Source organism: Mobula hypostoma, chromosome 17 (genome assembly GCF_963921235.1).
Source record: "Mobula hypostoma chromosome 17, sMobHyp1.1, whole genome shotgun sequence".
Classification (NCBI taxonomy): domain Eukaryota; kingdom Metazoa; phylum Chordata; class Chondrichthyes; order Myliobatiformes; family Myliobatidae; genus Mobula; species Mobula hypostoma.
Window position 1 is genome coordinate 8,885,608 of NC_086113.1, and position 14,238 is coordinate 8,899,845.

Genomic DNA, 14,238 nt, shown 5'->3' on the forward strand with positions numbered 1-14,238 from the left:
AAGAGGTAAGAGGCCGGAGTGGGCAATACCAGAAAAATCAACCTGGAGGCTACCTAAATGGAATATAAGCTGTTGCTCCTCCAATTTAAGGGTGGCCTCTTCATGACACAAGAGGAGGCCATGGACCAACGTATGTCACTGAAAACAAACTTGATTATGATAGTAATTCTTCAAACACACAAGACCTCATGTTAGAAGCACACCAAAAATCATTGCACAACCATGCCTTTGATAAACAAAGCAAGGAAATACAAACTGAAATTCTTACCTTTTCAACTGAACTGTTTTCATCGTTCATCAAGGACACCTTCCTAATGTCTCGCTTTGTTTTTATCAGTCTTTTTGAGGTTTGCTCTCTCAACAGTGTGGCATATCCTATGTGCTCATAGATGGGATTGGTAGTCATCTTAGAAATATATTCAGATGCTTTAGTTTCTATGTAAAGGGTTATCAAACCATCTGTCACGAGATCATGGATTGACTCAAATCGTTTCTCTCCTACAAAGTGCTTTCCATCATAGAATAATCTGTAGTTTAATGTCTGATATCCAAATCTAGAAAGGGAATCAGAGGAAAAGAATAATAAACAATAATCCTCAATCCATACCAAACATGTCACAAACTAATGCTGATAAAATGGCATCTTAAACAGAAGTTAGTGAAAAATATAAAAAAAATTGATGTGCTGATGAAAATCACAAAGGACCTGAACAGAGGCAAACACAAAGGTCAAGATCCCAGGTCTCTTTATCTCGTGTTCTCGATATTTATTGCTTTTTTATTATGCTGCTTCCTCTCCGCTATCCGATTTCTAAATGGACATTGAACCTTAGTACTTTTTTTATTTATTCCTGTTTTTGCACTATTTACTTTTAACTTAACTATTTGACATATATATATATATATTTTACAGTAATTCCTTTTTTTCCTACATTTATCTGCCACAATGTTAACAAATTTCACGACATATGCTGGTGATATTAAAGCAACACACACAAATGCTGGAGGAGCTCAAGCAGGCCAGGCAGCATCTATGGAAAAGAATAAACATCGACTGCACTCTTTTCCATTGATGCTGTCTGGCCTGCTGAGTTCCTCCAGCATTTTGTGTGTGTTGCTTTAATATCACCAGCATATGTCATGAAACTTGTGTGCGTTGCTTGGATTTCCAGCATCTGCAGATTTTCTTATGCTGGCGGTATTAAACCTGATTCTGATTATAGTTTCTCCTTTTTGTTTTTGTACAGCCTGTTGTTGTCTGCACTCTGGTTGGACGCCCTAGTTGGGCAGTCTTTCATTGACCCTGTTATGGTTATTATTCTATAGATTTAATGAGTATGCCCGCAAGAAAATGAATCTCAGGGTTGTTATGGTGACACATTTGTACTTTGAACTTTGAGATGAATTGTCCACCGGGCACTTCCCAATGAGGCTAATGTCTCATATTTGCCTTTTGCAGTCAGTGCTGGGCCAGTGTTGAAGATCACTGGCGGGGCGGGGCGGGGCGGGGCGGGGCAGGGGGGCTCAGTAGTGTGGCAGATAGCAGCGCCAGTTACGCTGTCTGTAAGGAGTTTCCACATTCTCCCCATGACTGGGTGGGTTTCCGTCCGGTGCTCCGTTTTCCTCCCACACTCCAAAGGCGCAAGGGGTTAGTTGGTTCATTGGTCACATGGGTGTGATTGGTTGGCAGAGGCTCATTCACTAAACGACCTTTATCACTAAATCAATAAAATAAAGATGATTCTCCTGTTAGATACTCAATTGTCAGCCACTGCTCCTGATTGAATGTAATAAGTACTCAGACTTGATGCGCTAGGTAAGGGGTTGCCACACTTTTGCACATGGTATGACACTTCTGCTATTTCGCAGTCAGGTACGGTCGTGTCCAGATTAGCGTGGCACTTTGCAATGCCATCTGTACGATCAGGGTACAATTCTTGCCACTGTCTGTAAGGGATTAGTCCTTCTACCCACGACCATGTGGGTTTCCTCTAGGTGCTCTAGTTTCCTCCCTTATTCCGAAGGTTAGTGGGTTGGTAAGTAGTGGGCACGGCATGTTGGCATTAGAAGCATGGTGATACTTGTGGGCTGCCCCAGCACATCCTCCGACTGAGTTGGTCATTGACACAAAAGGCGTATTTCGCTGTATGTTTCGATGCACGTGTGACAGATAAAGCTAATCTTTAACAGACACAAAATGCTGGTGGAACTCAATAGGTCAGGCAGCACCTATGGAAACGAATAAACAGTCAACGTTTCGGGCTGAGACCATTCTCCAGGAAGGGATCTCTGTAGTCCTATGTGTCACCCTGATCACATTAACAGTTAGTTTCAGATACACTAACTGAAACTAACTGTTATTGGCACGTACTTCTACTCCCCTCACTACATCAAAACTGCTCATAGAGGCTGAGTTTTAGGAATTTCCCAGGCCATAAAGGATATAGAGATAGGGATGGAATGTTCTGCTATTAGGAGTTCACTGCACATCCTGAATCTCCAGATTTACATGACTAAAATCTGCCATTAATCTATTCAACTGAGCTGTGCCATAAAACAGGCACGCTGTGTTCATAAGAACATAAGAAATAGCAGCAGGAGTAGGCCATCTGGCCTTTCGAGCCTGCTACACCATTCAATAGGATTATGGCTGGTCTGGCCATGGACTCATCTCCATCTCCCTCCCTTTTCCCCATAACCCTTAATTCTCCGACTATGCAAAAATCTATCCAAGCTTGTCTTAAATATATTTACTGAGGTAGCCTCCACTGCTTCATTGGGTAGAAAATTCCACAGATCCACCACTCTCTGGGAAAAGCAGTTCCTCCTCATCTCTGTCCTAAATCTACTCCGAATCTTGAGGCCGTGTCCCCTAGTTCTAGTCTCACTTATCACTGGAAACAACTTTCCTGCTTCTATCTTATCTATCCCTTTCATAATTTTATATGTTTCAGCGCGAATAAGGATGTTGTCTCAACATAGACTCTCCTGGTATTTTGTCATTTCTAGTAATAATTTCATGGACAGGCCCAGTGACAGGAGAAGAACCAATTAGGAGCACACTGTAACTTATTCCTTTGCTTTGGTTCTCTTACCACCCCTTACAAATCTAGCTTTGGCAGCTGACATCTTTAGAGGGAAAGATCCCTTTTCAGACTAAACATTCCGCGCTTTCACTAATGACTCATTGGCTGAGTAATCAGCAAGAGGTTTTCTTAAGTTGAACGTTTGAGACTTCATAATGTCGGCTGAGGATTCCCAGTTCATTTTTGTAGCTATTCCCTGCAACATCACTTCTGTTGGATTTGCCTAGCCAGGGGACAGGGATGGCCTCCAGACTGCCACTGGACTCCTGGTTTGATGTTTAATTCTATGTGTTGTTTGCTTGCTTTTTGCCATTTGCACAATTTGTTCTTTTATTTTTGCATGTTTGGTGTTTGATGTTTTCTTTGAACGGGTTCCATGGTGTTTGTTTGTTTCGTGGCTGCCTGTGGGAGCACGAATCTCAGAGTTGTATTCTGTATACACACTTTAATAATAAATGTGCTTTGGATCTTTGTGATTGCGATACCAGTTGAGTAACTGTTAAAGTCAAAGTAATATATATTATAAAAGTATGTACATGTCACCATATACTACCTTGAGATTCATTTTCCTGCAGGCACTTACAGGAAGATAAAGAAATACATAAAGAAATACTGACAACCAATGTGCAAAAGACAAATTATGTAAATAAATAATAATACTGAGAATATGAATTGTAAAGTCCTTGAAAATGCATCTGTAACTCGTAGAATCAGTTCAGAGTCAAGGTTTGAGTGAGGTTATCAACAGAGGTTCAGGAGCCTGATGGTTGCAGGGTACGAACTGTTCCTGAACCTGGTGGCGTGAGACCTATGGCTCCTGTACCATGAACCCTGTTGAAGAGTCTCAGCCCAAAAAATCTAATGTTTATTTCTTTTCATAGATGCTCTCTGACTTGCTGAGTTCCTCCAGGATTTTGTGTGTGTTGCTCTGCATCTGCAGAAACTCTTGTGTACCTCCTCCCGATGGTAATGTAGAAAAGAGAGCAAGGCCTGGACGGGGCGGGGGGTCGTTGATGATGGATGTGCTCAGTGATGGAGAGGACTTTGCCTGTGAAGCACTGGGCTATGTCCTCCACACTCTGTATGCTTTCCATTCCAGAGCTTTGCTGTTTCTACACCAGGTTGTGAGAATCGATACCAGCCTGTTCTTTATTTGATCAGTCTGGTCGTCTCCTAACTTTGGAACTGGTCTCAAGACATTGAGTAAATAATATATACTTGTTTGCAGTGTGCACACACCAGCAGTGCCAGGAACAGGGTCACAGTTGAGTGAATAACTCGTTTCCCCCCTGAAGTTATTATTTTAAGCAGTTTGAAATAACTTAAAAATTGGCTCACTGATCAGCTAAGGAACAACATACTGAGCTCCTGCTCATCAAGATAAGAGGCATTTCCCTGACTCAAGACAAATGGGTTTGGCTTAACTTCCTCTCCCTGCTGGGACAATTAGCCTACTGTAGTTTCTCAGTCCCTATTCTCTTCTCGCCCTTGCTCTCTTGCCTTTGGCCCCACATGACTAAGTTAAAAAGCTTCTATTGACTCTCTGTATGCAATGCTGCAGATGACTAATTAATTTGTAAATACCTCCGCAAAATTTAGAAGGAACCACTTGGAAGTACTGTACTGAGCACTTACGTTCCCATATAGAGGGTAATACAAGGGTCCAAAAAAATAGCCCATTAAAAAAATGTCCATCTGTTGAGGTGAATAAATAGTTTCAGGCTGAGACCTTTCATCAGGACTGGAAAGCAAGGAGACAGAAGCTTAGAAATTGTGTTGGTTCTGCTATAGAATCAGAACCTCATGGATGCCCATCTACTAAGGTACAGTGAAAAGCTTGTCTTGCATATCAGTCATACAAATCAATTCATTACACAGTGCATTTTGGTAGTACAAGACCACGCTTATTCATGCAGTTATGCTGTTGGGTATTTTATTTTCTGCAGATTTTCTCAAAATGCATTAAGTGTCCCCCTAAATACATTATAAAACTGAGTACCTTTTTTTTGCTGTTTAAAATAAAAACTCAGTTTATTATTGAGTTAGGCTTGTTGAATTAGCCAAAAGGATTTGTCTTGGGAACATTCTAAGGAGAGCATGGGAAAAAAGAATGGGGGGAACCATTTTCCAGAGAGAGCTGGGACCAAATGAAAACGGACAACAAATATAGTGGAAGAACATGGTGAAACACTCCCAGAATTCAATTCAGAAGTACAGATACCGATGTCAGAAAAGTCTCATACAGGCAGCGGTCGCTCAGAGAATGTGCAGATAACTTTCAGTTAGTTAGCTAGCGCGTGACATTCGAGAAAGTTTGATGCCTTGTTTCTTTGGACATGGTATGGATAATATTTTTACTTTGATTGGTTTTTCAGCGCAGAACCATTTTGCTACCATGGGTAAACAAAGTGAAGCAAACTGATTATGCAACAAAGAGCTCCAACAATTAGGTGCGTGGTATAGACTAACATATACATGATGGGCCTTTTACTTTAGTTCGCTTGCTATAGTTTAAAATATTTTGTCAATACAACTTTAATCTAAGTTGATACCAGTGTGAGCTAAATTATTGCTCCTGGTGAACAGTAAATTTGTATCGGTGTGTTAGTATTCATATAAGTAATTGTCCTATTTTCCCTTAAAGGATCATTCATACTTTACTGTTTACCCAAATCATATCTACCCTAGACCTGTTTAGTTATTGGAAATTGCCTTTTCACCATTATTCACCATGCACTGTGGAGTTAAGTTGCTGTTAGTTTGTGTCCAAAGCAATAGCTAACTCATTATGAGCCTATGGTGAGAGGGTTATGCGAGGTAAAACAACAACAGAGTGTTGAATAAAGTGTTACAGTAGCGGAGAAAGTGTATTGTGGGTACACAATAAGGGGCAAGGTCATAGTGAGATGAGCTTTCCGAGATGTGGTGACAATGTGGTTGGAATAGGACCTGCTATTGGTGATGGTCATTCCTAGGAACTTGACACTAGGACATGAGTAGTGTGGAATTGTGCCCTCCTCTTGAAAATGTGAGTCACTACCTTGAGCGCCAGGTGCAAGTGTGTTTTGCTGTATGCATCCCTCTGGATCATTTCTGCCCACCGGAGTTGCAGGTCAAAGTGTAAACCGGGAAGACAAAGAAACCAAAATATTTAACAGGTCATTTCTCTTTGTTATCAGAAAATAACATGTTCAGATTGTTGGCAGTAGGAAGTAAACTCACCTCAGAGCCAAAGTGTTACTTCCTGGCTGACGTTGACTCTCTCTGATGAGGTAAGCTCCCTCAACTCCACCGAGCTGTTCATCGGCCTCCTCACGAGATATCATCCCATGGAATCTGAAAGGACAAAATACTCAAAATATTACAGAGAAAAGTTGAATAGGTTGGGACTTTATTTTTTGGAGTGTAGGAGACTGTGGGGAGATTTGGTGGAGGTGTACAAAATTATGAGAGGTATAGTTAGGGTAAATGCAAGCCAAATTAGAGATGATGATTAAGGGTGAAAGATGAAATATTTAAGAGGAACATGAGGAGGAAGTTCTTTACTGAGAGGGTAGTGACTGCTGGCAGAGTGGCGAATGTGAGTTTGATTTCAATATTTAAGAGAAGTTTGGACTACATGGATGGGAGGGATGGGAGGGGTGTGAGGGGCAGGTCCAGGTGCAGGTCAACAGGACTAGACAGAAGAACAACTCAGCATGGACTAGATGGGCCAAAGGGCCTGGTTCTGTGTTATAGTGCTCTATTTAGAAAAATTACACCACATGTCCAATTGGTCATTTTATGAGTTTCAACAGAATTAGATGTCATGATATCTATTGAATGGATTTCAAATCATAATTAATAGGCCACATATTTTCATACTTGGATTGATAATAATAATAACTTATTCTTGAGCACTTTCATTCAAATGATATAGTTCGAAGTGCTTTACATTGAGATAAAGTGCAAACAGGAAAATAACAGACAAAAAGCAAGGTTAAATAAATAGGTTTTGAGCTGGTGTATACAAATGTCAACTAAGAAATTGACAGTATAATATTATAGGAACTAAGGGCAATTAATTTCATTAAAATTGCTGTCCTTTCGTAAGCAGAGTGCATATGTTTGCAGCATCCTCCAAGATATCAAAAGACAATTGAGCACTGTTTAAACCTGGACATCATCAACTGAATAGGGGGCACAATGTTGGTCATGTACAGGAAGGAAGTAGTTCATGTTATGTACACTCAAATCACGATGCAGAGTATGCCAAGTGAATGTTCTTAAAAGACAACTGTGCTGCTCCAAAGAGCGCAAGAAGAGGTCATTCTTACCCTCAGCCATTAGGCTGTATAATCAGTCAATCTATAGCTGGGGAAGTGATGACCTTCCCCCTCCTGTTAGAATGTTCGAGGTAACTTATATTTTATTCTTTCTTACTTCTCTTCTAGTAGTTGTATATCAGTGCACTTGTGATACTACTGTGACACTGTAATTTCCTTTGGGATCAATAAAGTATCTGTGTAAAGTTAGATCTAATTTCTTCATGCAAACCCAATTAAAGGATCCTAATGAAAGATCTCAGCCCAAATTATTGACTACCTGCTTCTCTCCATAGATGCTACCTGTTCTTCCAGCATTTTATGTGTTGCTTAGTAATAGAGATAGCAAGGCTGCAACACTCGTTCAATATGGAGAAACAGTACTTTTAAATTGGATTGGCTCTTCAGCAAGAGAGAAAATAAAACTTTACAACTGTTTTATTCATTCTATTAAAATAAAAGCTCATGGGAAGTAAAGTGCAACAATTGCTATGGCCTTGAATCTCCTGATCTGATTGAGGATCAAGGATTAACTTTATTCGCCATATACATTTACATGCATTAGGAATTTACTGTGGTGTATTGATCTGGGTGCTGCATGCAACAAAAATATTCAACAATTAAAAGAATAAAGAATTATATGTAACAAAAGCTAATAAAGTTAGAGATATGTGCTGTGTGTGTGTGTTATATGGAATGCGAGCCTGGTCCAGAGGAACATTGTTCCATTTGGTGGGTAAAACCCTTCCAACCATTGAGCACAGTGCATAAAATGTTGTCGCAGAAAAGCAGCATCCATCATCAGAGACCCCCACCACCCAGAACATGCTCTCTTTTCACTGCTGGAAGGTGGTACAGGAGCCTCAGGACTCACACCACCAGGTTCAGGAACAGATAATTCCCCTCAACTATCAGGCTTTTGAACCAAACGGGGATAACTTCACTCGCCCCGTCACTGAAATGTTCCTACAACCTATGGACTCACTTTCAAGGACTCTTCATTTCATGTTCTCGATATTTATTGCTTATTTATTATTATTATTATTTTGTATTTTCACAGTTTCTTATCTTTTGCACATAGATTGTCTTGTTGTATATGGTTTTTTTATAGATACTATTTTTGTATTTGTGCAGTTTCTTGACTTCTGCACTCTGATTGAACATCCAAGTTGGGCAGTCTTTGATTCTGTTATGGTTATTTTTCTATAGATTTATTAAGTAAGCCTACAAGAAAACGAATCTCAGGTTGTATATGATGACATATATATACTTGAACCTTGCATACATCTATACAGCTGAATGAAAATAAATTTGAACTTGAACTTAAACAGATTACTGTGCTGTAAAGCTACTTCTGTTTTACTACTTACTAGATGTGAAACACAAAAACTATGATTTTTAGTTTAGTGTCTAACTAAAAGGAAACTATTTTCTACTTTTGGAAATAACTTGTCAAGAGTTAAAGATACAAAAGAGAAAATGGTTTACATACTCTCTTCCATAGTACTTTGGTCTGTTTTCAACCTGCAAACAGAATAAAGAAAGAAACAACAAATTTCACAAAGTACACCAGTAATATTAAACCTGAGGTTATCAAATCCATCCTATGAGAATCTAGCTGGTGCCACTCTGCTCCCAAAAGACATTTTTCCCCAGATACTTTTGAACATCATTGTTACATTTGTCTCAATTACTAACTGTTCGTAAACTGTTCACTGATTAAGTTCATAAACTGAATTTACCAAATTAGAAAGTACAAGTGCAATATGGTGGAAAATCCACCAGGTGGCAACAGACACAGAAACTTCCATCAAAAGTTCTCAGTATGACAAACTTGCAGACATCCCACCCTGCAAAAACTCATTTCAGGGAGGTAGCACCATCAATTTGCGGGAGACTTCTGGGGGAGGTGGGATGTCTGCAACAGAGTAGCTCCTTAGCAGCTGGCCAGCTAGTTTAAATAACGTTAGCTATGCTAATGAACGAGTGACACCTGTTAAACTCACCTCAACATGTCTTTTACAGTCTTAACCCACCATGGGCAATAGAAAAATCACTGTTGCAAACAGTGCAGCGAGCAACACTGTCATTATTTTGACCCCTATTAGGCAGGGGTACACTTTAGGGTAGTCTGGGGTGACGTACGTTTTATATTTTCTTTTTTTGGAACACTCTCCTATGGCGCACTCTCTCTCTCTCTCTCTCTCCTGGTTGCTCTCGTGGTCGCTCTTGCGCTCGCTCTCTCTCACACTTTCTCTCTCTCGTGCTCGCTCACTCTCAAAGAAATTGATTTCCAGGATATTGTATATAATTTGTGGAGATCAGGGAGCCTCTATTAATATGCGGGAGACTCCCGGAACTTCCGAGAGAGGTGGGATGTCTGAAGTTGGTAACTACAGCTAAACAGAGCTACAGCACGAGCAGCTGGGTTTCCAAGTTATTTTATGTCACACCATTTGATGAGCAGTTATGGTCAATACCGTTTGTTATCATTGACAGCGTAATCTAAATATATCACCCGCAACAATACACACCAAAGAGGCTTATATCAGGAATACATACTATACTGATAATACAGGATATATTATCCTGTAAATTAGATGATACAATTTTGCTCAACTATACGGCATGTTGGGAAACAATGTCTGTGTACAGTTTGAGTATCCTAAAGAGGCTACACTTTGGAGACAGTTCAAACAAGTTTCACTAGGTTGATTCCTGGAATGAAGAGATTGAAGAAGTAGGATAGTGGTTAGATTAACACGTTACAGCACCAGCGAAAAGGAGGTTTGAGTCAATGCCCACCAAGGTCTGCGAAGTGTTTGTACATTCTCCTAGTGATTGTGTGGGTTTCCTCCAGGTGCTCTGGTTTCCTCCCACATTCCAAAGACACACAGGTTAGGATTCAAGAGTTGTGGGTGTGCAATGTTGGTGCAGGAAGTGTGGCAATACATGCGGGCTGCCCCCAGCACAATCCTCACACTGTATTGGTCACTGATGCAAACCACATGTTTCACTCTGTTTCAATGTACATTAGGAAAAAAAGCAAATCTTTATGAGGGCATGCTGAGCAAGCTGAGCTCATACTCTGAGGTTCAGAAGCAGACAGGTTTTCTTACAGAAGATATACTCAGTGCTCTATGGTGGAAGAGTTAGGCGAGGTGACTGAAAACTTACTTCAACATCAGATCTTAAAGAGTGGGGTGACAGTCAGAGATTCAATGATTCCACAGTGATTTTCAAAAAGATGAAGGATAACTGAAAGCTTTAAAGATTGGCTTATTAGCATCAGCTTTATTTGTCACATGTACATGGAAACATTGAAACTTGCAGTGAAATGTGTCACTTCCATTGAGGATGTGCTGGGATGGCCCACAGTATTTCCATGCTTCCAGCTCACACATAGCATCCCCACAACTCAGTACTCTAAGCCGTGCATCTTTGGAAAACTCACGCGATCACGGGGAGAAAGTACAAAAGCCTTACAGAGAATGGTGGGATTGAATCCGGATGCACCGAGTGCTGTTGATGTAAAGCGTTGTGATACTGCGAGGCTATTGTGCCATTTAGTATACTATCCCGATGGCGAGGGCAAGCACACTCGTCCCTTCAGCTTTGGACCAAGGCTGAGATTGCCTGGAGCTGAGGGGTTCTGATGAAACACAAACCGAGCTGAAGACAAACTGCTTGGTGACAATGTCACTCCCAACTTCCATCATTCATTGAGAGTCGACTGCTTTGGCAGTCATTAGCCAAACTGGATTTGTCCCACTCGTTGTGAGAAAGACGCTCAGAAAAAAAGAGGGATGAACCTGGTCTGTATGTCGCACCACAGTAGCGTAGCGGTTGGCTCAACACTGTTATAGATCTCGGTGTCAGAGTACAGGGTTCAGTCCCAGAGTCCTCTGTTAGATAGCTTGTCTGTTCTTTCCATGTATGTATGAGGTTTCCTCTGGGTGCTCTGGTTTCATAGAAACATATAGAAACATAGAAAATAGGTGCAGGAGTAGGCCATTCGGCCCTTCGAGCCTGCACCGCCATTTATTATGATCATGGCTGATCATCCAACTCAGAACCCAGCCTTCCCTCCATACCCCGTGACCCCTGTAGCCACAGGGGCCATATCTAACTTCCTTTTAAACATAGCTAATGAACTGGCCTCAACAGTTTGCTGTGGCAGAGAATTCCACAGATTCACCACTCTCTGTGTGAAGAAGTTTTTCCTAACCTCGGTCCTAAAAGGCTTCCCCTCTATCCTCAAACTGTGACCCCTCGTTCTAGACCTCCCCAACATCGGGAACAATCTTCCCGCATCTAGCCTGTCCAATCCCTTTAGGATCTTATACGTTTCAATCAGATCCCCCCTCAATCTTCTAAATTCCAACGAGTACAAGCCCAGTTCATCCAGTCTTTCTTCATATGAAAGACCTGCCATCCCAGGAATCAATCTGGTGAACCTTCTTTGTACTCCCTCTATGGCAAGGATGTCTTTCCTCAGATTAGGGGACCAAAACTGCACACAATACTCCAGGTGTGGTCTCACCAAGGCCTTGTACAACTGCAGTAGTACCTCCCTGCTCCTGTACTCGAATCCTCTCACTATAAATGCCAGCATACCGTTCGCCTTTTTCACCGCCTGCTGTACCTGCATGCCCACTTTCAATGACTGGTGTATAATGACACCCAGGTCTCGTTGCACCTCCCCTTTTCCTAATCGGCCACCATTCAGATAATAATCTGTTTTCCTATTTTTGCCACCAAAGTGGATAACTTCACATTTATCCACATTAAATTGCATCTGCCATGAGTTTGCCCACTCACCCAACCTATCCAAGTCACCCTGCATCCTCTTAGCATCCTCCTCACTGCTAACACTGCCACCCAGCTTCGTGTCATCCCACAGTACAAGGACGTACGGGTTAGTAGGTTCACTGGTCATTGTAAATCGTCCTGTGATCAGGCCAGGGTTAAATAGGTGGGTGGCTCGGTGGCCGAAAGGGGGGTTGTATCTCTAAATAAAATAAATACATAAAAGACACTCCAAAGCAATTTTATGCTTTGCTGAGTGATTGCCAGTGTTATCAAGACTCCGGTAAAGCCCTGTCTGGAAATGCTGTGGTTATGAATTGCGGACCTTCAGCACAACCACACCTTTGTGATATGGTTCCGTAGCCTTAGATATACGCAGTGCATCAAACGATGGAGGATGCCTTCTGACATTGGAGATCTATGTGATGGAAGTCTATGGTTCCTACAGTGCTTCGTGTCCAACAGACAGGCTTTTAATAATGTGAAAGGTTTTGTATTGTCCCCAAGTGCATATTTAAATGAGCGTCACTGATTATTCTGAACACCTTGTGGATAGGTTGATGCTGCTGAAGACATTTATATATGCCAAAAGCAATGGTTTACATACCTTTTCATTCTTAGTGAAATAAATCAGCATTTTATTAAATATTTGTATTCCAAGCACAATGCTCTTTTGTCTCCTATTTTATACAGCTGGCTTAGCTCGTTAGCTGTGCATCCAGTCTAATGCTGTGGGATTATAAGCATTTGAATCAATATGCATGACTCCATTGATGCTGTCTGCATTCTCAATATCAGTTGTGCAAAAGAGCGAAATGAGAAATTCAATAACAGCACATTTTCATACGGCACACCACATTATTCAAGTTTGGTTTGTAACTAACCTCTCGGGGGCAAGTCATTCTTTTTGGTCGTGGTGCTTCCTGCTGTAACTGGTATACTGTCCAAAAACAGAATGAAATGTGAACAATGTTAATATTAAATTCATCAAAGCATCACAGAGTCCAACATAATAAGTAGCTAGACAATGAGTTAATTAGCTAGAATCAAATATTTTTATTCTGAAGTTACACAAGTATCAATCCTCATTATGCTAATTCTAAAACCACTGCAAGAAATATTAGTACAAAAAAAAACAAAGGCTTTGTGGTGAGATTCTTATTTGGAGATTCAGCACAGGACAGGCTCTTCCGGCCCATCGAACTGCGCTGCCCAGCAACCCACCTATTTAACTAGCCTAATGACAGGATAATTTACCATGGTCCATTAACCTAGTAACCCATCCTTGGACTGTGGGAGGAAACCAGGGCACCTGGAGGACACCCATGCACTCAGGGGGTGAACGTACAAACACCTTACAGATAGCACCAGATAGTACCGAAATCCAGAATGCCCTGAGCTGTAATGTTGTCACAGTAACTGCTACTGTATTGGACAGGTCGTGACTGTCACGTGACAGCACTGCCCATTTACCTGGTCGAAAGACACGCCACCTGCCAATCAAGGTTTGACCCCTCCTTGCCCATCAATGCACACCTAATCATTGGCCCCTTTAATTAGCCTTGACTTGACCTCGGGCAATTGGCATTTGTAATTAGCTTAACCCTCTTGACTTGACCTCGGGCAGTTGGCCTTTGTAATCAGCTTAACCCTGGTGGCACCGAGCCATTGGCGTCCCTGTGAATCACCTGGCCTGGACTCATCAGCCCTGCTGCACTCTAGAGGAAGCCACGTGTGCTTGACCCTTTCTCTTTGTTGCTACCTCCGAGGGACCACCCTGCCGTTGGTGAGTTGTGTATTGAATAGGGTTAGGGGTGTGGGTATTGTCCCCAAGCAGAAGAGCCACGCCCTCACAGAGTCTAGGGTGTTGGGTATCGCATTGACTTTTCCCTTGGTGTGGGGGTGTATGTGTGTGTACTTTGTTCCCATGCAATTTTATTAATTGCCTGCGTTTTATTGCTGATTTGACTGCTGTAAATTGTGTGCGTGTTGCTTTTTTTGGCATTTTCCCACGTTTGCCTTCTGTAAATAAAATCCTT

General features: G+C 41.5%; 1 protein-coding gene across 1 annotated transcript in view; it reads right to left on the bottom strand.

Annotated features, from left to right (window-relative positions):
- Positions 1-14,238, bottom strand: part of chn2 (chimerin 2) — a 270,611-nt gene that overhangs the window by 78,171 nt on the left and 178,202 nt on the right. The window contains exons 3-6 of the mRNA XM_063069528.1: positions 13,084-13,139; positions 8,883-8,914; positions 6,309-6,422; positions 269-554 (exon numbers count right to left, since the gene is read on the bottom strand). Of these exons, the coding sequence (XP_062925598.1) occupies positions 269-554; positions 6,309-6,422; positions 8,883-8,914; positions 13,084-13,139 (488 nt within the window). The remainder of the gene's footprint in view (positions 1-268; positions 555-6,308; positions 6,423-8,882; positions 8,915-13,083; positions 13,140-14,238) is intronic.